Source organism: Manis javanica, chromosome 12 (genome assembly GCF_040802235.1).
Source record: "Manis javanica isolate MJ-LG chromosome 12, MJ_LKY, whole genome shotgun sequence".
Lineage (NCBI taxonomy): Eukaryota > Metazoa > Chordata > Mammalia > Pholidota > Manidae > Manis > Manis javanica.
Genome location: NC_133167.1, coordinates 86,158,154 through 86,181,890, shown reverse-complemented (window position 1 = coordinate 86,181,890; position 23,737 = coordinate 86,158,154). Strand labels below are relative to the sequence as shown.

Here is a 23,737-nt window from a genome sequence, read left to right as displayed (position 1 = left end):
AGGAAAAACTGAAGGAACAAAACAGCAGCAGAATCACAGAACCCAAGAAAGGACTAACAGTTACAAAAGGGAAAGGGACTGGAGAGGATGGGTGGGAAGGGAGGGATAAGGGTGGGGAAAAAGAAATGGGACCTTACGATTAGCATGTATAATGTGGGGGGGCATAGGGAGGGATGTGCAACACAGAGAAGACAAGCAGTGGTTCTGCAGCATCTTACTATGCTGATGGACAGTGACTGTATTGGGGTATGTGGTGGGGACTTGAAAATGAGGGGGGTTTAGTAACCATAATGTTGCTCATGTAATCAGACATTAACAATACCAAAATAATTAATTGATTGATAAATAAATAAATAAATAAATAAATAAATAAATAAATAAATAAATAAAAGTGGAGGGGAAGATGGCGTGAGATGAGACAGAAGCTTCCTCCTAAAACCACATATAATAGAAATTTAATTAATACAACTAATTCTGAAAGAGCAAAAGGAAAGAGGGCTGCATCAGGCTGCATACACCTGGAGAAAAGAATAAACCTCATGGAACAGGGTAACGTACCAAAGCCATGGTCCAGGGGGACCTAAGCCCTTTCCCCACCCCAGCTCACCTGTGGGAGGAAGAGAAATGGAGTGGGAAGGGGGTGGAGGCCTGGGACTGCTGAATACCAAGCTCTGGAGATCTGCTCTGGGAGCAGAAACCTGTATTTCAATGTGCTCTCGTGATTGTGGGGGTTGGAAAGCTAAGACAGGCAGAATACCCGGAGAGACTAAGATTCCAACCTCTTGTGGAAAGCAGAGATCCATATCCGGCTGCTCTGGGACAAAAGAAAGGCAGGCAATTTGAAAGACTTCCTAAAAGTGAGAAGGCTGCTAAAAGGGCAAGGATTGCACAGAGCTTACTGCTCAGGAGAAAGGACAGGTAGACAAAATTGTCTGGGTGCACTCTGCCCAGCAGGTTGGGAACTTTCACAATCTTCAGGCGCTCCAGCCTCTTGGCTTGCTATGCAGATCCAAGGACCCCCTCCATGATACACAGCCTGCTGCACCTTCTTCCAGGCCAGCCCCACCTGCTCACAAACTGGCAAACCCTACCCCATCGTTAGGCCAACCAGAGGGAAGCCCTGCCTACAGTAAATAAAAACACAAAGCATAGAGGCTTACACCTGTGTGCTCAACCTACTGGTTCTGGCAGTGGAGACAGGCATAGCAGCCAGGAAGCAGAAAACACCTCTTTCCCTTCCCCCAGACATCACTCCAGGGGCTGAGTAGCTCCAGAGAGCAGAGCTTCTGTGCACTAGAGGGCGCCACATAGAAATATGAAATGTCAAAGGAACCTGGTTCAAAGCAAAATCATGAATACACCAGAGAAAGATTTAAATGAAATCAACCTCACGAATCTTCCTGAAAGAGATTCCAAAATAAAAATCATTAACATGCTCATGGAGATACAGAAAAATATTCAAGACCTCAGGAATTAATTCCGGTTGAAGATCCAATCAATACAGAGCACAGTATCAGAAATGAAACATACAATGGAAGGTTTTAAAAGCAGATTAGATATGGTGGAGGAGACAATAAATGAAATAGAAATTAGAGAAGAGGAATACAAAGAAGCTGAGGCACAGAGAGAAAAAAGGATCTCTAAGAATGAAAGAATATTGAGAGAACTGTGTGACTAGTCCAAACAGAACAATATTCACATTACAGGGGTACCAGAAGAAGAAGAGAGAGAAAAAGGGATAGAAAGTGTCTTTAAGGAGGTAATTGTTGAAAACTTCCCCAATCTGGGGAAGGAGATAGTCTCTCGGGCCACGGAGGTGCACAGATCTCCCAACACAAGGGACCCAAGGAAGACAACACCAAGACATATAATAATTAAAATGGCAAAGTTCAAGGAGAAGGACAGACTTTAAAAGCAGCTAGAGAGAGAAAAAAGATCACTTACAAAGCAAAACCCATCAGGCTATCATCAGACTTCTCAGCAGAAACCTTACAGGCCAGAAGCGACTGGCATGATATATTTAATGCAATGAAGCAGAAGGGTCTCAAACCAAGATAACTCTACCTGGTAAGATTATCATTTAAATTTGAAGCAGGGATTAAACAATTTCCAGATATATAAAAGTTGAGGGAATTCACCTCCCACAAACCATCTCTAGAGTGTATTTTAAAGGGACTGCTCTAGATGGAACTGCTCCTAAGGCTAAATAGCTGTCACCAGAGAAAATAAAACCACGGTAAAGTAAGTACACCAATTAATTACTAAGTAAATATAAAATTAAACCAATTACCCACAAAGTCAGTCAAGGGATACACAAAGAGTACACAATATGACACCTAATATATACAGAGTGAAGGAGGGAGAAGATGGGAGAAATAAAAAGAACTTTTAGATTGTGTTTGAAACAGCATAATAAGTGAGTTAAGTTAGACTGTTAGATAGGAAAGAAGCTGCCCTTAGATCTTCAGCAACCACAAATCTACAGTCTGCAATGGCAACAAGAAGACATCTATCAATAATCACCCTAAAAGTAAATGGACTGAATGCACCAATCAAAAGACAGAATTGATAAAAAAAACAAGACCCATCTATATGCTGCCTAGAAGAGACTCAGTTCAAACACAAAAACACATACAGGCTAAAAGTGAAGGGATGGAAAAAGATATTTCAGGAAAATAATAGGGAGAAAAAAGCAGGAGTAGTAGTACTTGTATCAGACAAAATAGGTGTCAAAATAGAGAAAGTAACAAGAGACAAATGAGGACATTATATAATGATAAAGGGGTCAGTCCAACAAGAGGATATAACTATTATAAATATCTATGCACCCAATACAGGAGCACCAACATATGTGAAACAAACACTAACAGAATTAAAGAGAGAAATAGAATGCAATGCATTCACTTTAGGAGACTTTAACACATCATTCACTCCAAAGGACAGATCAACCAAACAGAAAATAAGTAAGGAGACAGAGGCACTGAACAACACATTAGAACAGATGGACCTAACAGACATCTAAAGCACACTTCACACAAAAGCAGCAGGATACACATTCTTTTCAAGTGCATATGGAACATTTTCCAGAGTAGATCATATACTAGGCCACAAAAAGACCCTCAGTAAATTCAGAAGGATTGAATTTGTGCCAACAAGCTTCTCAGACCACAAAGGTATGAAACTAGAAACAAATTATGCAAAGAAAACAAAAAAGCCCACAAAAATATGGAGGCTTAACAACATGCTCCTAAATAACCAATGGATCAATGACCAAATAAAAACAGAGATCAAGCAATATATGGAGACAAATGACAACAGTAATTCAACACCGCAAAATCTGTGCGACACAGTGAAGGCTGTGCTAACAGGGAAGTATATTGCAATACAGGCCTCCCTCGGGAAAGAATAACAATCCCATATGAACAGTCTAAACTCACAATTAACTAAACTAGAAAAAGAAGAACAAATGAGGCCCAAAGTCACTTGAAGGAGGGACATAATAAAGATCAGAGAAGAAATAAATAAAATTGAGAAGAATAAAACAATAGAAAGAATCAATGAAAGCAGGACCTGGTTCTTTGAGAAAATAAACAAAATAGACAAACCCCTAGCCAGACTTATCAAGAAAAAAGAGTCTACACACACAAACAGTATCAGAAATGAGAAAGGAAAAATCACTACAGACACCACAGAAATACAAAGAATTATTAGAGAATTCAAAAAGACATATGCACCCCTATGTTTATCGCAATACTATTTACAATAGCCAAGATATGGAAGCAACCTAAGTGTCCATCAGTAGATGAATGGATAAAGATGTGGTACACATACATAATGGAATATTATTCAGCCATAAGAAGAAGACAAATCCTATCATTTGCAACAAAATGGATGGAGCTAAAGGATATTATGCTCAGTGAAATAAGCCAGGCAGAGAAAGACAAGTGCCAAATGATTTCCCGCATTTGTGGAGTATAACAACAAAGCAAAACTGAAGGAACAAAACAGCAGCAGACTCACAGACTCCATGAAGGGACTACTGGTTATCAAAGGGAAGGGGTTGGGGAGGAAGGGAGAAGGGGAATAAGGGGCATTATAATTAGCACACACAATATAGGTGGGTCACAGGGAAGGCAGTACAGTATGGAGAAGACACATAGTGACTCTATAGCATATTACTATGCTGGTAGACAATGACTGCAATGGGATGGGAGGGACTTGATAATATTGGGGAATGTTGAAACCACAATGTTGCTCATGTGAAACCTTCGTAAGATTGTATATCAATGATATACAATCTTAAAGAAGAAACTAAAATTTTTAAATCATGCATAAATTTCCTTAGGATAAAATATTAACAACCCACTTTACCAAGTCTTTGATTAAAACTCGCTAACAAAAGTATAAACTTCATAAGATAAATCCCATCTTTTCACATAGCGGTTAAGATTATAGGCTCTGGAGTTATAAACTGTTGGTTCAAACCATAGATACACCACTAGATATCAAAGTTCTGACATTGTGTAACCTCTTGAAATCTCAATCTTTTCATCAGTAAAAGGTTGATAAGCATGGAAATAAACTTTAGCTATCTTTTTTATTGTTTGACAACCAGAAAGAGAGCTTGAGGCCTGAAAAAAGCACATAACGAATAATCAAAGTGTGACTAGTCAGAAATGAATAACAATTCCCTAAATTAAGCTATGTCATCATAGATCTTTGTTTTCTAAGAAAACTGAAACATTATCCTTACATGAATAAATATGCAATATCATGAGGCCGTAGGGTAAGATAGGACTTTTTCCATTCTGAAAATCTATGCAATAATTCATCTGCCTCACCAACTGTAGAAATCTTATTTTTATCTGACCACAATTCCAATGATGTCAGTACAACAGTAAGTTTAAGTTGGGCAAACATCTAAAAACAGAAGAGATAAATACATGAAAAATTAATTTTTTATTTTATAATAACCAAAAAGATTAACTCAATGTTTTACACTCAGTTTACATGGATGACTTAATTATTCAGAAATGCCACATCAAGTTTATTCAAACTATAATTTTAAAACTAGTATGTATTTTTCTACCCAATATGAAAAGGAAATTACTTACCGAATTTACAAGGCCAATAATTTCGATGATTTTATTTGTTACTTTCATGCTATCAGAGCCCAAGTAATCATACTGAAAAAGAGAATTAATTTTAAATTTAAATATTTTGTTATGCAATATGTTTGATATTTACTCTCCATCTATTCTCAGAGATTTGAGGCTGCTTTGGGATTAGAAGAATTCAGAATAGACAGTAATAAATAAAAGAAATGAATATAAATTAGATCACTCCTACATGCTGGTGGAATGGAAAATCATACAGCCATTCTGGAAAGTTATTTGGCAGCTTCTTTCAAAACAAATAAAAATCTTCTTCCCATATGACCCAGCAATTACACTTCTGGGCCTTGATCCCAAAGAAATAAAAACTGGATGCTCACAAAAAACCTACACATGAATGTTCATAACAGTTCTACTCATAATAGCCCCAAACTGGAAACAACTTCTGTGTCCTTCAGTGGTTAAGTGGTTAAACAGACTATAGTCCATTCATACCATGGATTACTTACTCAGTAATAAAAAGGAGCTTAACTGTTTATATATGGAACAGCTTGGATAAACCTCAAGAACGTATGCTGAGTATTCGAGATGACATGTATGTAATATTCCTGAAATCATAGAGATGAAAGCCGACTGGTGATTGCCAGAGGTTAAGGAGGCATGCGGGGGAAATGGGTGTGACTGTAAGAGCTAACGTAAGGGAGTCTATGGTGAGGATACTACTGAGTGTCTTCCTTGTAGAGATGGTTACACAAGGCTACATATGCAATACTACAGCCTGAAACTACACACACACACACACAACTGAGTGTGTTTCTACCTGTTGAAATCTGAAATGAGCTCTGTGGAATGTGCCACTGCCAAATTCCATATCTATAAATCATCTCCCTAAAGTACTGTATCTCCTAGATGTTCCACAGGACCCTCAAATTAAACACCTCCAAAACTAAAGTCACTATCTGCCCTCCAATATCTATGCCTATTTACATTTCCACTACTTTAATGAATAGTATTATCACCTATAACCCCCCACTTTTGTTACACTACATGTTCATGAGAACAGAACTTCTGTTGTGTTCGCTGCTCTATCCCCAATAAACAGAACAGTAACTGGAATCAAGGTGATGCACAAGAAACTTATTCAGTGAACTTAATAAATCAAGTCAACTTAGAAGTCCTAATTCAACCTCACTGAGCTTTTAAAATTGTCCTTTTCTTTCTATACTAACACTACTAACTTATAAATTTCCAACTTTATTACTAGAAGAGTCTCTTAAATGGTTCCTCCTTCCCCAATTTTCCCACCAGTAATCCAGTCCCTACACTACTATAAAAATGATGATTCTAAAATTAAAACATGAACGTGTCACTCCCTGCTTAAAATTTTTCAGTGACTGTCCATTCTTCATTTCATTGCTTTCCATCCACCTTCTACAACCCTGTATATTACTCATCCTAAATTTCCTGCAGTATTCTAAAAAGAACCTTCTCTCATATTTACCTACCCTTGCAAAGAAATATTTTAGACAAAGTCTTCACTGGTCCCACCCTCCCCCTACTACACAAATTAACCAATCTCGAACTCAGCCCCCAACCACCTCCTTCATGAGGTTCTTCCTATCCAAGCCATTAACTCCCTTGCCCTAATCACCTGAAGGCCAGGTACCAGACAACTAGAGACAACCCCTGTACCCCAGAACCACTGGAATTATTACAAACTAGCCAGTCCTAAACCTGTTTACCTGGCCTCACACATTCTTTCCCATGAAAACCACAATCAAGGATCCTGCGCAAGTTGTGCCCTAGCTGATTACTAGAATAAGAATCTGTATTACTCTGAATCTGTCACCCTCTCTCCTCACCTACCCTGGCTTCTCGTGCTGTAACCTCTCCTCTTGGGAACTGTGAATAGCTAACTCTTTCCAACAGCAACTATCTCCTGATCTGTTGACCTCATATAGTAAAAACACCCTACATTTTAAAACACCTCCTTGCATGCTGGTATAGTGCCCCAGGTTACAGCTGTGTGTTTCTGTCTTTCTCCATTATTGGGCTGTGTTTTTATATACCATATGCTTCCCTCAATTATGGTGCAGATTTACAAAGCCACAGCTGTTGATTTGAAATTTGTGAGGTAATTAAAGACAATATCATTGTTGTTCTTTCCATGCCTAACACCTAGTAACACAGGTGTCCTAGCTGGCTCAATGTTCTTTTTATAGAAGAATATGTAAATATGTATAAGAACATAGAAAAGGGATGCTTAAGGAGCATTTTTTGGCTGGCAAACTTGGAAATCTGGACAAAAAGCTTGTAAAACAGCCATCCTGGAAAAAAATTACTTTCCTAATTTAAAATATTCCCTGAAAATTTAGTCATTATTCCTAGAAATATCTTAGTTTTTCTTAAATGTTTCCTTAGCCATTTTCCCTATACTCCAATAAACCAAGTATTTTCATATCCTCCAAATCTCATCTGTCTCTGACCCCCAAGGCTGGCTCTCTGACAAGCTCTGCAATCCTACAAACAGAAGGGGAATGAGCATGACTCATATTCTCTGTGGGACTCCATCCAACCAAATGCTATCATCACAACAAAGCCTGGAATTTTCATCCCTGTTTTCTGAAATCTTTGAAATATAGGGGGAATAAAAACACACCTGCCTGGGTTCAAGATTATCACCCCAAGTCCTGAAGTTCAGAGGTCCTAAAATTGTTTACGGGAATCAGGGATCTAGAGGTGGGTTCAGACCAGGTAAACAACATACTGGAACAGGCGCACCATCAAAAACTGCTTAAAATAACCTTGATACATTATTGAAAGCAGTTCTCATAAATGGTATCACTATCATCATTTTTGTACCAACAAGTACCATATATGGTGAAACATTCCTTAGATTGCATACTGCTTTTCAAGTACCCTAAAACAGAAATTAGAAGCTCAAAGAATTTCACTTAAAACAAATAATCACCATTCAAAAATATTGTGGATTGAGACAGGCCCTGATGGGAAGTACCAGCTAAAAAAAAAAGACAAAAAACATTTTGTGATACAGGACTGTTATGTGAAGATTTCAAATAAAACATTTTTGATAACACTAGTGTAATTTTAAACATCTGGTTTTCAGTTTGCACATTTTTCCACTTTTCTGTGACATGTGAGAAAGAAGACTGGCATCTTTAAGTTCAGTTCTAATTAAAGATAATCATACATTCACATCAAATATTTAAATGCAAAGAAAAAGCAAAACACATACCAAAACTTTGTCCACCACAATATGCATTTCTAGATAAAGAGGAATTAAATTTTGAGTAGCTGATTCTGACTAGAAAAAAGAAAAACAGTATTTAAAAACATGTAAAATTTTCATAAATTGTTTATTCTGAACTTTCACAGTCTTTTCACCCTTACTGAGGTATAACTGACAAATAAAAATTATATTTACAAATAAAGCATAAGACTTGATATTTTCACAAATATATATACACTGTGAAATAATTGCCACATTCAAGGTAATTAACATATCCACCTCACATCGTAACCATTTTATTTTCTTTTTTTGGTGAGAACACAGAAGATCAACCCCCTTAGCAAATTTCCAGTTTATAATATGCTACTAACTATAGTCACATTATTGTATATTAAATCAGAACATTCCTCTTGTATAACTGACCTTTGTACCCTTTGACCAACACTTCTCCATTTCTCTTTGTCCCCAGCACCTGGCAATGACTGTTTTACCCTCTGTGTCTATGAGCCTGGCTGTTTTAGATTCCACATGAGTTTCATGCAGTATTTTTCTTTCTGTGCCTGGTTTATTTCACTTAGCATAATTATCTGCCAGTTTCATCCACATTGTCACAAATGGCAGGATTACCTTCTTTATTTAGAATGAACAACATTCCATTGTATAAATTTATATACCTTTATATATGTCACATTTTCTCTCTCCTTCATCCATCAATGGACATTAAGGTTGTGTATCTGAGCTATTGTGAATTATGCTGCAATGAGCACAAGAGTGCAGATATCTCTTCAAGATACTGATTTCATTTCCTATGAATAAATACCCAGAATTGGAACTGCTGGATCTCTTTTAAAAAGTAGCTCTCTTTTTAATATTTTGAGAAACCTCCATACTGTTTACCTTGGTGGCTGCACCAATTACATTTCCACCAACAGTGCACAACTGGTCCCTTCTCTCCACATCCTTACCAACACTTGCTTATTTCTTCTCTTGGTGCATCAGCCACTCTGACTGAGGTGAGGCGATATCTCATCGTGGATCTGACTTGTGTTTCCCTTATGACTAGCTATGTGGAGCATCTTTCCTGTGTCTGTTGGCCATCTGTGAATCTCCTTTGGAAAACTGTCTATTCAGATCTTCTGTCCAATTTTTAACTGGGTTGTTTGTTTTCTTGCTTTTGAGTCATATAATTTCTTTATGCATTTTTAATACTAGTCCCTTATCAGAGATAAAATCTACAAATATTTTCTCCCATCAGTAAGTTGTCTTTTCACTTTTTTGATAGTTTCCTTTGTTGTGCAGCAGCTCTTATGGATGTTGCAGCCTCACTTATTTACTTATACTTTTGTTGCTTTTGCTTTTTGGTGTCAGATTTAAAAAATCATCATCAAGACCTACATCAAGGAGCTTACTACCTATGTTTCTTCACAGAGTTTTACAGTTTGGGGTTTTTTGTTCAAGTCTTTCATCCCTTATGAGTTAATCTTGCCATTTGTGACAACACAGATGGACCCTGAGGGCCTAATGCAAAGGGAAATAGTCAGATAAATAAAGACAAATAACCTATGATCTCACTTATATGTAGTTTAAACAAATACAAAATACCAAACTTTCATGTGCAGAGAACAGATTGGTGGTTACCAGAGGCAGAGTGGGGATAAAGGGGTGAATGCATGAAGGGGGTCAAAAGGTACAAACTTCCTGTTATAAGATAAGTAAGTTCTGAGAAGGTAATGTACAGAGGTGACTATAGTTAACAGCACTTTAATGTATATTTGAAAGTTGCTAAGGGTAAAGTTCTCATCACAAGAAAAAAAATTTGTAACTGAGTGGTAATGGATGTTAACTAGACCTACAGTGGTATTCATTTCACAAAATATACAAATGTCAAATCAGTATGTTGTACACCTTAAATTAATATAATGTTACATGCCAATTACATCTCAATAAAACTGGAAAAAAATTTAAGTACAAATAAATATTTTAAAAGAGTCATAGATTCTAGATGTTAAGCAAAACCACAACCAAAACAGGGTGTGCCACCCTCGTGCTCTATAGCCACAAAAACAGAGTGAGACAAGGATCTGAGGGGATCTGGGCAGAGCAGCAACACTGTCCAACACATTGCATGATCTAAGCCATTGTAGACCTCCTAAGTTCTTAGAAAGAAAAGAAAATGTTCAGTGTTTAGTTAATAACGTGTCACTCTAAGTGATAAGCATGCATGTGCCAGCACCAGAAGCTTTGGTACATTTTACCGGCCGCTGGGGCCCTGTATTCTTTGGTTGCAGGCTTAGAAGCTATTACAGAGACACAAAAAGTAATAGTGCATTTAACAAGACTGGAGTTCATTTCTCCCTCACATAAAAATCTGAAGAGGTATGGTGACAGTCTCGTGAAGTCTTCAAGAGTAGAGCTCATTCTACCTTATTGCTTTGCTATGTTTCTATCATCCTTATTCTGTGGACTATGACGTATCAACACCATTCACAGAAAAACTTCCAGGAATACAGAGGCAAAAGCAGTAACCAAGTTTAAGTTTATATTGAATATACACTTCTAAATATTGAAAAGTTGAAGCAAGGAGAAAAAGGTGATGTATATAGTTCAAAAGAAGTTGTAAGGTTAAGAAAATGTGAGGATTTTCTCAAGTAAAGGTATTTGTTACAGCTATAAAACAAGTTAATAAATTTCTTTTTAAATATAAGCTAAATAAAAGCAATGACTACCTTGAAAGTAGCAATACAGCATACACAACTCACTTTTTCACTTATAAAAATGCCATTGTCCATAGGGCTTTGTTCTAGGCTGCAATTATTTTCAGGATGAACTGCAGACTCATTGTTTTCATTCCTTAATTTATAAAGAAGATGCTGAAATCCACCTGTAGGTTCCAGAGGTCTAATTCTATAAGAAACATTTTCAAATTGCAGTATTCCTCTGTAAAGTGAAGGATAAACATTTAAGTTCTTTTGATCAAATCTTTATTATAAAACAGACAGTATTGAAGGCGGAGGAGGCAGTGGTTTAGGAGAAAGAATAGGAGGAGAATGTACAGAACATTTTTGAACTCAGTACTTTGACCCATTTTGCAGATGACCCTGAAGAGACAGAAGACCTCTTCCAATTCACAAAGCCAGCGCTCCATTTCGCTCTCTTTGTGATTATAAATGCAGCAGCAGTTATGTAATCAGCTTCTAGGTGTATAAGTATACAGCATTAAAACGCTAGGCAGTTCCCCTGTCTGCCAAGTCAGTGACTTAATGAAAGCAACAATAAAAAGAAATTGTGTATATCTCTCGTTGACACTGCTTTTGAAAAATAATTACATTGCTTATGTAACAAAAGGATATATATATATATATATATATATATATATATATATATATATATATAAATATATATATATATATAATGAGCAATTTAATTTATAAAAATAAAACTTAGCAATAATTATGAAAACCGTTCATTTTGTTTATGTACATAGTCTGAATAAGAAACTAAAAGCAAGATTTTTAAGAATAGGCAAGTTTTATAACTATTCCTCCTGAATACATGTAACAGTTCAAGTGACTTCTTCCTAAAAAAACAAATTTCAAGGTCCCATATAAAAAGCACTAAAGAACATTTGTTTGTGAAAACAAGGATTCGATGTTACAAAATGAAGGTGAAGGATTTCCTCATGGAATGGAAAACTCTGAGCACTAAGGCAGGAATCCTACAATTCTCAGAAAGTTTAAGACAATAATATTATTAGTAAAATATGAGCACTGCATTAACAATTAGTTGTTTTTGTAGAATTTTCCAGTTCTCTCTAAAGATGGTTTTCCTTGAAAAAAAGCATGTCTTGTTTATCTTCATATCTCCAAACAACAATAGGCTAGTATCTGGTATATGGTAAGTATCAAAAATACTCTATTTGCTGAAAAAATAAGCTATCCTAAACTCAGCTCTTCCAACTTGCCATAGTCAAGCACATTCAATTGTCATTTCTGTAGTTTAGAAAAAAACAAGACACAGAGCAAGGAGACTAGGAAATCCAAACCCCCAAGGAAGTTGAAATGTCTCTGGTCAGTGGGGAAAGTGAAGAGAAGTAAGAAAAGAAACATGTTCAGAGGATGATATCTCTGAATATTCTGCACAATGGGGATCCTCTTCTAGCTCTACATGTAACATAAACACAACTAATTCACTGCAGTCAAATATCATAACTATGGTGTTCACATGTCAACGACAGAAAATACAGAACCTCAGTCCAGAGCACACGCTGAGTGAAACAACAGAATTCGGATATCCTTCTATGTACCCTTGGTAGTAGCAGTGAGTCTAGGAGGAAAAAAAGTAAGTTGTTACTTAGGAACTGATAAAACTTCCTAATGATCTCTTACTTTTATGCTTGATAGAATTTTCTGAATATAGTTCACTGTCTGCATGGCTTCTATCAGTATGAATTAAGTCACATTCAGAAGTCTCCCTGTATTTTCCACTTTTACTATATTAGCTACTGTTCAGATTAATACTTAGGGTTATTATTTTACACCCTGCTTCCAAAGTGATAACCAATATTTTAGGTAAAATTATTTCCCAGTATATAATTTTAGGTTATCAATTAAAAGACAAAGATTGTGAATCTGAATTTCTTTAAAAATCTAGTATTTTGCTAAAAATGTAAGGGCATAGGAAGATTAAAGAGCTAGAAAGATACATCATATCAACAGAAACCAAAGAATGTTTCTGAAGCTATACTAATACAGGAAGTGTGTCTTTAAGGCAAGAAGCATTATTAGTAACTTTGGTTTTCACTTTGTAATTGATAGATTATCCCATGGAGGACTTTGAGCAGAGAAGCTACATGAGATCTGACTATGTTTTAATAGGATCAATTGGGCTGCCATGTTAAGAACTGACTCAGGAGATGGGCAACGGGTGAGAACAGAGAGATTATGACTATAATCCAAACTAGATATGGTGGTTACTTAGGAAAGAGGGTTATCAGAGGATGGAGGTGGAGGAAGAGGGTGGATTCTGTATACATAATTTGAGAGAGTCAATAGTATTTATTACTGGAAGGGATGGGGGTTAAAAAAAGGAAAGGTTTTCAAAGTATGATTCTGTGTCCAGTAATATTTATTGATATTATTGTTCTTAAATTTTATATTCATTCACACTCAAAAAATGCAAACTGATTAATTAGTGCCTATGTTCTAAGCAGAGTGAAGGTTTTAAGGCAATCTAGTTTGTCTTTACCAAAATCTTAGGAAAGCCTAATAATGGAAGAAATGAAGCAATAAGTAGATCTATTTACTATATCCCTTTGGAATAGTGTCTTCTGTATTAGGAAAGCATTTAATCAATGTAAAAAAGGTTTTAAAAATCTGTAAAATATAGAACTTAATCTTACCTGAATATTTGGAGAATAAGAACTCACAGATTCTTGTTTATACAAATAAACCATGAAATTATCTGCTAAAAAATATCTGAATATAAAAAAGAGAGAATTTTAAAGCTTATTCTTTTTGTAACATAAAAAGCAGTGGTCAGCAAACTAAATGAAGTTTTGTTGGTACACAACCACAGCTGTTCACATATATATATATATATATATATATATATATGCTTTCATGCTACAACAGCAGATTGAGTCATTTGAACAGAGATAGTATAGCTCTCAAAGCCTAAAATGTTTGCTGTCCAAGCCTTTAGAGAACAAGTATGTCAAACCCTGACAGAGGCAGTATTTTCTTCTGACATACAATTTTATCCACAGCCATACACATTTACTCAAAATAATTTTACTATTTTAGTGGACTTTTTTAATGAAAATAACAAAAAGAGACTACAAGATGCGAGAAAAGCATTTTAAAATTTCCAGACATGTACTTCATACAGGATTATGAGTTTTCTGTTCTTCCGTTCTTTCTAAATTTTACTATCATACATACATATTATCCTTCATACTGAAGTGGAAGAGTATTATGTAAAAGTCTTATTAATCTGAAAATACAAGCCTAAGATCAACTGTCTCTGGAATCAGCCCCCATAGTTATTATGCTGTTTCAGTTACACTCACAATTCAATGTGACATCACTAGACCACTCAGACTAGCTTCTCTTGGAATCCTCCCCAAAACCATCTCATAGAGGTTACTACTAACCCCCGAAGAGTCAGATCCAAAAGCCAGTTTGAAGTCAGGTAGAACTACTTTGACCCACTTTATGCTGCCGAGCACCTTCCTTCTTTCAACCACCTTCTCTTCAGTTTCAGCCCTGCCACTCCTGGGTTTCCCTCGGGTCTTTCTGTCTTTTATAAGTCCCTTCCTCTGGACCCTTGCTTTCTCCCTTAAAGGTTTCCACTGCATTCGATTCTGGTTTATTTTTCCTTCACACCTTTAACATTCGCCCCACCTCTGCAGATTGTCTTGTTCATTTCTGGTGCTTCGTTTATACCTTTACAAAAGATGGCTTTGCAACCCACAACCCACTCTAACATTCTCAACTAAACCTAACTGCCCCCTGGACATTTCTCCTGGAGTATCCCACAAGCGCTTCAAACTCAACTTTTCCAAAAATGAGTACATACTTCCCCTGACTTGGATCTGTTCCCCTTCTCCTCACTGTCCCACCAAATCTCCGCCACCAATAGATTCAATCTGCTAGCTAATATTTTTTTCTGCCACCTCAGTTCAGCTTAAAAAAACAAACAAAATCCTACCTACATAGTCATAGTTCTGCTTCACATTATTTCTCATAATAAGTATTTGTAATAGCTTTCTGATTGTTATTATGCGGTCCTATCATCATGCAGGTAATTTCCCAACACAGTATCCACATGCTTTATCCATCTCCCATGCTCCAGTCCCTATGTTTACTACCACTGTTTAGAGTCCTGATAAGATGTTCAAATCACTTTCCCTCTTGTACACTTAAGAGTCCTTTGGGCAGTCATTTACCATATTCTTCTTCCCATCTGTTTAAAAGAGATTAACTCTCTTTTTACTCAAAGCCATTCTTTGACATCTTACATAGTCAATCACTTGTTTACCTATCTCCCTCTAAGATACCTGCCCTTAACCAAAAAAATGTTTCTTCTTTCTTAAAAAGCATTCATTTGAGCCTCCAGTCTTCTCTGCTGAACATTTTTGAAAAAGTTATTTACATTTACTGCTTTCAGTTTCCCACAATCCACCCCTCCCTAACACCATGCAGTCTATAGCTCAACACCCAAAATGTAACTGAAACTGCCCTCGTGAAAGTCACCAATTGCTTCCAAGCCAACCTTTCTCAACTGGGTATCCACCTGAGAGTCAAACACTACAGAAACCTATTTCAGTTATTTTCTCAATTCTCTGAAGAATGGTACAAGGATGGTACTATTTTCCATAAACTACTCACAGCTTCCTCAATTATGATCCAATTTCTGTATTAAATCCCTTATTCCATATCCCTGGCTGTGGGCCTGTCTCACTGATCAGACCCCAGGTGATATAATCAGTCAGAGTTACTTCTTATTGTGACATACGGCCCTGATTATGTAGGTCCTGAAGCTTCTGTCAACTTGGCACTGTATGGATAAATCTTCAGGAGGTGAGTCCCTATTCTTTCTGTTCCTGACTGCCCCCCACCATTCACAAAAGACCACCAGACGCATTAGAACAAAAAATTTATTGTAAGTTCACAAACTCGAATAAAAATTTTAAAAAAAATCCAAAACTAAAGAATAAAAAATTACCTTGGCTTTAGGTGCACAGTGTACAGCTTCTCATCTATTGGAATATTATAGGATACCTGTTCCTAGAGAATCCAGAACAACTGAGTGTGAAAAAAAATATAATACAAGTGAAACAGCAATTTTACATCAGTTCATCCCTCCAAACAATGCTTAGACTGTCTTGATTAAAGTGTCTCCAACTATGCGTGATTTAAAGTCTGCAACAGAATGTCAAAAATTATAACACTTATTTATTATGCAATCTATTCTTACTATTTTCACAAAAATAAACCCAACCTAAGAGTTTATATAGGATTAGAATTCTGTATGTAACTGAATTTGAAACTCTTCTGAAAGAGACTATGTGCTTTGCTGTAATGTCTTTTCAGGTGGCATCACTGGGATAATAAAGTATCTACATCAGTAAAGCTCACTCCATCAGCACAAAAACTACATATTTTAACCATTTTCCTAAAATACATTGTCTACCTCGTTTATTTCTAACCAAAGATTCTTGGACAAAATTTGGTATTGTTTTTGACTCTGTCACTGCTATTTTCAAGTTAAAACATATATGGTTATATAAGCTATAATATCAAAAGGTCAGTAAAACTGAGTGATGAGATTTTATCCACCAAAAGAGAACATGTAAAAAAACAAGAGCTAGAGCATTAAAGAAAATAAAACTTAATGCATATAAAAACAAAAAGAGGAGGCAGAGCCAACATGACAGTGGGAATCTCCTCCCAAAAACATATATATTTTTGAAAATACAACAAATACAACTAATCCTAAAAGAGAGACCAGAAGACACAGGACAAAAGCCAGACTACATCCACATGTGCGAGAGCCCAGCGCCTGGTAAAAGGGGTAAGATACAACCCCCGGCCTGGCAGGACCTGAGCACACCCCCCCAAGCTCCTGGCGGGAGGGAGAGGGAGCCCAGGACTGCTAAACACCCAGCCCCAGCCACCCGCACCAGAGCGCAGACACAGTGCATGCGTGGAGGGCTGGAAACTAGGGAAATAGGGCAGCAAGACCTCTGAGCGGGTTCCGAAGCTGATGCCCCTGTGACAAAGAAAAGCGAGTGCGTTTTGAAAGTCTTAAAGGGACAGGGACATAACAGCTGGACGGATACAACACAGATCACAACCCAGTGGCTGGAAATTACAGGGAAAACCAGGCGCACTAATCCCCTGGGCAACAGCTCTGAGACCCCTCATGGAGGTAAACAGCCAAACAGCCCCCCAGGGCCATTACCCCTCCGGGTGCTGCGAAAGCAGAGAAACAGCCTAAGGCAGATCCTGCTCACAGAAAGGGAAATAACTCCATATCCGCCGGGCAAGACACAAAGACCCAGTCTACACGCAATTACCCAACACAAGCCACTAGGGGTCGCAGTTGTCCCAGTAAAGAAAGGCCAGTAGCACGTGAAAAGTTTGGCCCTCCCAGCTGACAGTCAATAGCATCTGTCAACATGAAAAGGCAAAAAAATATGATCCAGACACGACTAACCCAGACAGCTTCGGCATCTGCCACACCTTCCCCTGAGAAGGAACCTGGGGAGATAGATTTAACCAGTCTTCCTGAAAAAGAATTCAAAACAAAAGTCATAACCATGCTGATGGACTTGCAGAGAAATATGCAAGAACTAAGGAAGGAGAATACAGAAATAAAACAAGCTCTGGAAGGACTTCAGAACAGAACGGACGAGATGCAAGAGACCATTAATGGCCTAGAAAACAGAGAACAGGAACGCAGAGAAGCTGATGCAGAGAGAGATAAAAGGATCTCCAGGAATGAAAGAATTCTAAGAGAGCTGAGTGACCAATCGAAACGGAACAATATTCGCATTATTCTGGTATCAGGGGTACCAGAAGAAGAAGAGAGAGAAAAAGGGATAGAAAGTGTCTTTGAACAAATAATTGCCAAAAACATCCCCAAACTAGGGGAAGAAATGGCCTCTCAGACCACAGAGGCACACAGAACTCCCATGACAAGGGATCCAAGGAGGGCAACACCAAGACACATAATAATTAAAATGGCAAAGATCAAAGACAAGGACAAAGTATTAAAGGCAGCCAGAGAGAAAAAAAAAGGTTACCTACAAAGGAAAACCCATCAGGCTATCATCAGACTTCTCAACAGAAACCCTACAGGCCAGAAGAGAATGGCATGATATACTTAATGCAATGAAACAGAAGGGCCTCAAACCAAGACTACTGTATCCAGCATGAATATCATTTAAATATGAGGGAGGGATTAAACAATTCCCAGACAAGCAAAAGTTGAAGGAATTTGCCTCCCATAAACCACCTCTACAGGGCATCCTACAGGGACTGCTCTAGATGGGAGCACTCCTAAAAAGACTACAGAACAAAACACCCAACATATGAAGAAGGGAGGAGGAGGAATAAGAAGGGAGAGAAATAAAGAATCATCAGACCATGTTTATAACAGCACAACAAGCGAGTTAAGTTAGACAGTAAGATAGTAAAGAAGCTAACTCTGAACCTTTCGTAACCATAAACTTAAAGCCTGCAATGGCAATAAGTTCATACCTCTCAATAATCACCCTAAATGTAAATAGACTGAATGCACCAATCAAAAGACACAGAGTAATAGAAAGGACAAAAAAGCAAGATTCATCCATATGTTGCTTACAGGAGACTCACCTCAAACCCAAAGACATGCACAGACTTAAAGTCAAGGGATGGAAAAAGATATTTCATGCAAACAACAGAGAGAAGAAAGCAGGTGTTGCAATTCTGGTATCAGACAAGACAGACTTCAAAATAAAGAAAGTAACAAAAGACAAAGAAGGACATTACATAATGATAAAGGGCTCAGTCCAACAAGAGGATATAACCATTATTAATATATATGCACCCAATACAGGAGCACCAACATACCTGAAACAAATACTAACAGAACTAAAGGAGGAAATAGAATGCAATGCATTCATTCTAGGAGACTTCAACACACCACTCACTCCAAAGGACAGATCCACCAGACAGAAAATAAGTAAGGACACAGAGGCACTGAACAACACACTAGAACAGATGGACCCAATAGACATCTACAGAACTCTACATCCAAAAGCAACAGGATACACATTCTTCTCAAGTGCATATGGAACATTCTCCAGAATAGACCACATACTAGGCCACAAAAAGAGCCTTAGTAAATTCCAAAAGATTGAAATCCTACTAACCAACTTTTAAGACCACAAAGGCATAAAACTAGAAATAAACTGTACAAAGAAAGCAAAAAGGCTCACAAACACATGGAGGCTTAACAACACGCTGCTAAATAATCAATGGATCAATGACCAAATCAAAATGGAGATCCAGCAATATATGGAAACAAACGACAACAACAACACTAAGCCCCAACTACTGTGGGACACAGCAAAAGCAGTCTTAAGAGGAAAGTATATAGCAATCCAGGCACACTTGAAGAAGGAAGAACAATCCCAAATAAATGGTCTAATGTCACAATTATCGAAATTGAAAAAGAACAAATGAGGCCTAAGGTCAGCAGAAGGAGGGACATAATAAAGATCAGAGAAGAAATAAATAAAATTGAGAAGAATAAAACAATAGCAAAAATCAATGAAACCAAGAGCTGGTTCTTCGAGAAAATAAACAAAATAGATAAGCCTCTAGCCAGACTTATTAAGAGGAAAAGAGAGTCAACACAAATCAACAGTATCAGAAATGAGAAAGGAAAAATCACGATGGACCCCACAGAAATACAAAGAATTATTAGTGAGTACTATGAAGACCTATATGCTAAGAAGCTGGGAAACCTAGGAGAAATGGACAACTTCCTAGAAAAATACAACCTTCCAAGACTGACCCAGAAAGAAACAGAAAATCTAAACAGACCAATTACCAGCAACGAAATTGAAGCGGTAATCAAAAAACTACCAAAGAACAAAACCCCCGGGCCAGATGGATTCACCTCGGAATTTTATCAGACATACAGAGAAGACATAATACCCATTCTCCTTAAAGTTTTCCAAAAAACAGAAGAGGAGGGGATACTCCCAAACTCATTCTATGAAGCTAACATCACCCTAATGCCAAAACCAGGCAAAGACCCCACCAAAAAAGAAAACTACAGACCAATATCCCTGATGAACGTAGATGCAAAAATACTCAACAAAATATTAGCAAACCGAATTCAAAAATACATCAAAAGGATCGTACACCATGACCAAGTGGGATTCATCCCAGGGATGCAAGGATGGTACAACATTCGAAAGTCCATCAACATCATCCACCACATCAAGAAAAAGAAAGACAAAAACCACATGATCATCTCCATAGATGCTGAGAAAGCATTTGACAAAGTTCAACATCCATTCATGATAAAAACTCTCAGCAAAATGGGAATAGAGGACAAGTACCTCAACATAATAAAGGCCATCTGTGATAAACCCACAGCCAACATTATATTGAACAGCGAGAAGCTGAAAGATTTTCCTCTGAGATCAGGAACTAGACAGGGATGCCCACTCTCCCCACTGTTATTTAACATAGTACTGGAGGTCCTAGCCACGGCAATCAGACAAAACAAAGAAATACAAGGAATCCAGATTGGTAAAGAAGAAGTTAAACTGTCACTATTTGCAGATGACAGGATACTGTACATAAAAAACCCTAAAGACTCCACCCCAAAACTACTAGAACTGATGTCAAAATACAGCAAAGTAGCAGGAGACAAAATCAACACACAGAAATCTGTGGCTTTCCTATACACTAACAATGAACCAACAGAAAGAGAAATCAGGAAAACAACTCCATTCACAATTGCATCAAAAAAAAAATACCTAGGAATAAACCTAACCAAAGAAGTGAAAGACTTATACTCTGAAGACTATAAGTCATTCTTAAGAGAAATTAAAGGGGACACTAACAGATGGAAACTCATCCCATGCTCATGGCTAGGAAGAATTAATATCGTCAAAATGGCCATCCTGCCCAAAGCAATATACAGATTTGATGCAATCCCTATGAAACTACCAGCAACATTTTTCAATGAACTGGGACAAATAATTAAAAAATTCATATGGAAACACCAAAGACCCCGAATAGCCAAAGCAATCCTGAAAAAGAAGAATAAAGTACGGGGGATCTCACTCCCCAACTTCAAGCTCTACTATAAAGCCATAGTAATCAAGACAATTTGGTACTGGCACAAGAACAGAGCCACAGACCAATGGAACAGACTAGAGAATCCAGACATTAACCCAGACATATATGGTCAATTAATATCTGATAAAGGAGCCATGGACATACAATGGTGAAATGACAGTCTCTTCAACAGATGGTGCTGGCAAAACTGGACAGCTACATGTAGGAGAATGAAACTGGACCATTGCCTAACCCCATATACAAAAGTAAACTCAAAATGGATCAAAGACCTGAATGTAAGTCATGAAACCATTAAACTCTTGGAAAAAAACATAGGCAAAAACCTCTTAGACATAAGCATGAGTGACCTCTTCTTGAACATATCTCTGTGGGCAAGGAAACCAACAGCAAAAATGAACAAGTGGGACTATATTAAGCTGAAAGGCTTCTGTACAGTAAAAGACACCATCAACAGAACAAAAAGGAACCCTACAGTATGGGAGAATATATTTGAAAATGACAGATCCGATAAAGGCTTGACGTCCAGAATATATAAAGAGCTCACATGCCTCAACAAACAAAAAACAAATAACCCAATTAAAAAATGGGCAGAGGAACTGAACAGACAGTTCTCTAAAAAAGAAATACAGATGGCCAAGAGACACATGAAAAGATGCTCCACATCGCTAATTATCAGAGAAATGCAAATTAAAACTACAATGAGGTATAATCTTACACCAGTAAGGATGGCTGCCATCCAAAAGACAAACAACAATAAATGTTGGCCAGGCTGTGGAGAAAGGGGAACCCTCCTACACTGCTGGTGGGAATGTAAATTAGTTCAACCATTGTGGAAAGCAGTATGGAGGTTAATCAAAATGCTCAAAACAGACCTACCATTTGACCCAGGAATTCCACTCCTAGGAATTTACCCTAAGAATGCAGCAATCAAGTTTGAGAAAGACAGATGCACCCCTATGTTTATTGCAGCACTATTTACAATAGCCAAAAATTGGAAGCAACCTAAATGTCCATCAGTAGATGAATGGATAAAGAAGATGTGGTACATATACACAATGGAATACTACTCAGCCATAAGAAGAGGGAAAATCCTACCATTTGCAGCAACAAGGATGGAGCTGGAGAGTATTATGCTCAGTGAAATAAGCCAAGCGGAGAAAGAGAAACACCAAATGATTTCACTCATCTGAGGAGTATAAGAACAAAGGAAAAACTGAAGGAACAAAAAAGCAGCGGAATTACAGAATCCAAAAATGGACTAACAGGTACCAAAGGGAAAGGAACTGGGGAGGATGGGTGGGCAGGGAGGGATAAGGTGGGGGAAGAAGAAAGGGGGTATTAAGATTAGCATGTATGGGGGGGAGGGAGAAAGGGGAGGGAGGGCTGTATAACACAGAGAGGACAAGTAGTGATTCTACAACATTTTGCTATGCTGATGGACAGTGACTGTAAAGGGGTTTATAGGGGGGACCTTGTTATACAGAGGATCAAAGCCTAAGTTCGCTACCCCAAAAATGAACTAAGATATGACATGAAAAAGAACTTCCAACATCAGCACTCTCTGGAAGACTCATGCCAGAAGATGATCATCAAAAGACCCCCAACAAAGATCCACGCGCTGCTACAGGTGTAGATGCACTCATCCCACCAGTTCCTGGACTTGCCATGGGAATGAAGAAGGAGATATCTAAGCTGGCCTGTGCATACAGTAAAACAACAAATTTGACTTGATCTATACTGTTGGAACTCAACCAAGAATTAGGAGAAGTGCAAATTGTAGCGCTCCAAAATCTTACAACTACAGACTATTTACTGCTAAAAGAACATATGGGATGTGAACAGCCCATAGGAATGGGCTGTTTAAATCTGTCTGATTTCTCTCAGACTGTTCAAGTTCAGTTGGACGATATCCACTGTATCATAGATAAGTTTTCACAAATGCCTAAGGTGCCTAACTGGTTTTCTTGGTTTCACTGGAGATGGCTGGTAATTATAGGTATGCTTTGGTTATGTAACTGTACTCCTATTATGTTAATGTGTGTGCGCAATTTAATTAGTAGTTTAAAACCTATACATGTTTATGTTACTCTACAAGAAGATATGTCAAAGAAATAATCAATATTCCCATGTTTTCTTCTGCCTGCTACTTCTATAGCTTTTCTTCTTCCTTCCTAATTACAACCCTTAAATAGAATTCGTGCCTCATATCGAATTTACCATGTATCATAATTCTTCCAAGTGGTAAAGATACCTCAAGACAAATGCTGGGCATAGAAGCCACAGGGAATAAATATGCAAAGAAGTAAAAAACTAACCTTTTCAAACAATAAGGCTTCTCTCTTATTTACCAACTTTACATTTCCCTGTATGGCCCCAGAAGATGACTGGTTAGCCAGAGACGGGTAAGATTCCTCAAGGGAGGAACAACCTAAGACTGGCACAGTCGCAGGGGGGCCATCAGGTGAGAAATTGGGGATCAACAGAGGTGAGGCTTAGAACCTCTCCCC

At 37.7% G+C, this 23,737-nt stretch overlaps 1 protein-coding gene across 9 annotated transcripts in view; it reads right to left on the bottom strand.

Annotated features, from left to right (window-relative positions):
- Window positions 1–23,737, bottom strand: part of ADAM32 (ADAM metallopeptidase domain 32) — a 132,323-nt gene that overhangs the window by 83,910 nt on the left and 24,676 nt on the right. For all 9 annotated transcript variants that reach the window (XM_073218973.1, XM_073218975.1, XM_073218974.1 and 6 more), the window contains 7 exons: window positions 16,090–16,151; window positions 13,763–13,838; window positions 12,611–12,687; window positions 11,124–11,301; window positions 8,371–8,439; window positions 5,115–5,186; window positions 4,754–4,920 (listed from right to left, as the gene is read on the bottom strand). In XM_073218973.1, coding sequence (XP_073075074.1) covers window positions 4,754–4,920; window positions 5,115–5,186; window positions 8,371–8,439; window positions 11,124–11,301; window positions 12,611–12,687; window positions 13,763–13,838; window positions 16,090–16,151 — 701 coding nt within the window. The remainder of the gene's footprint in view (window positions 1–4,753; window positions 4,921–5,114; window positions 5,187–8,370; window positions 8,440–11,123; window positions 11,302–12,610; window positions 12,688–13,762; window positions 13,839–16,089; window positions 16,152–23,737) is intronic.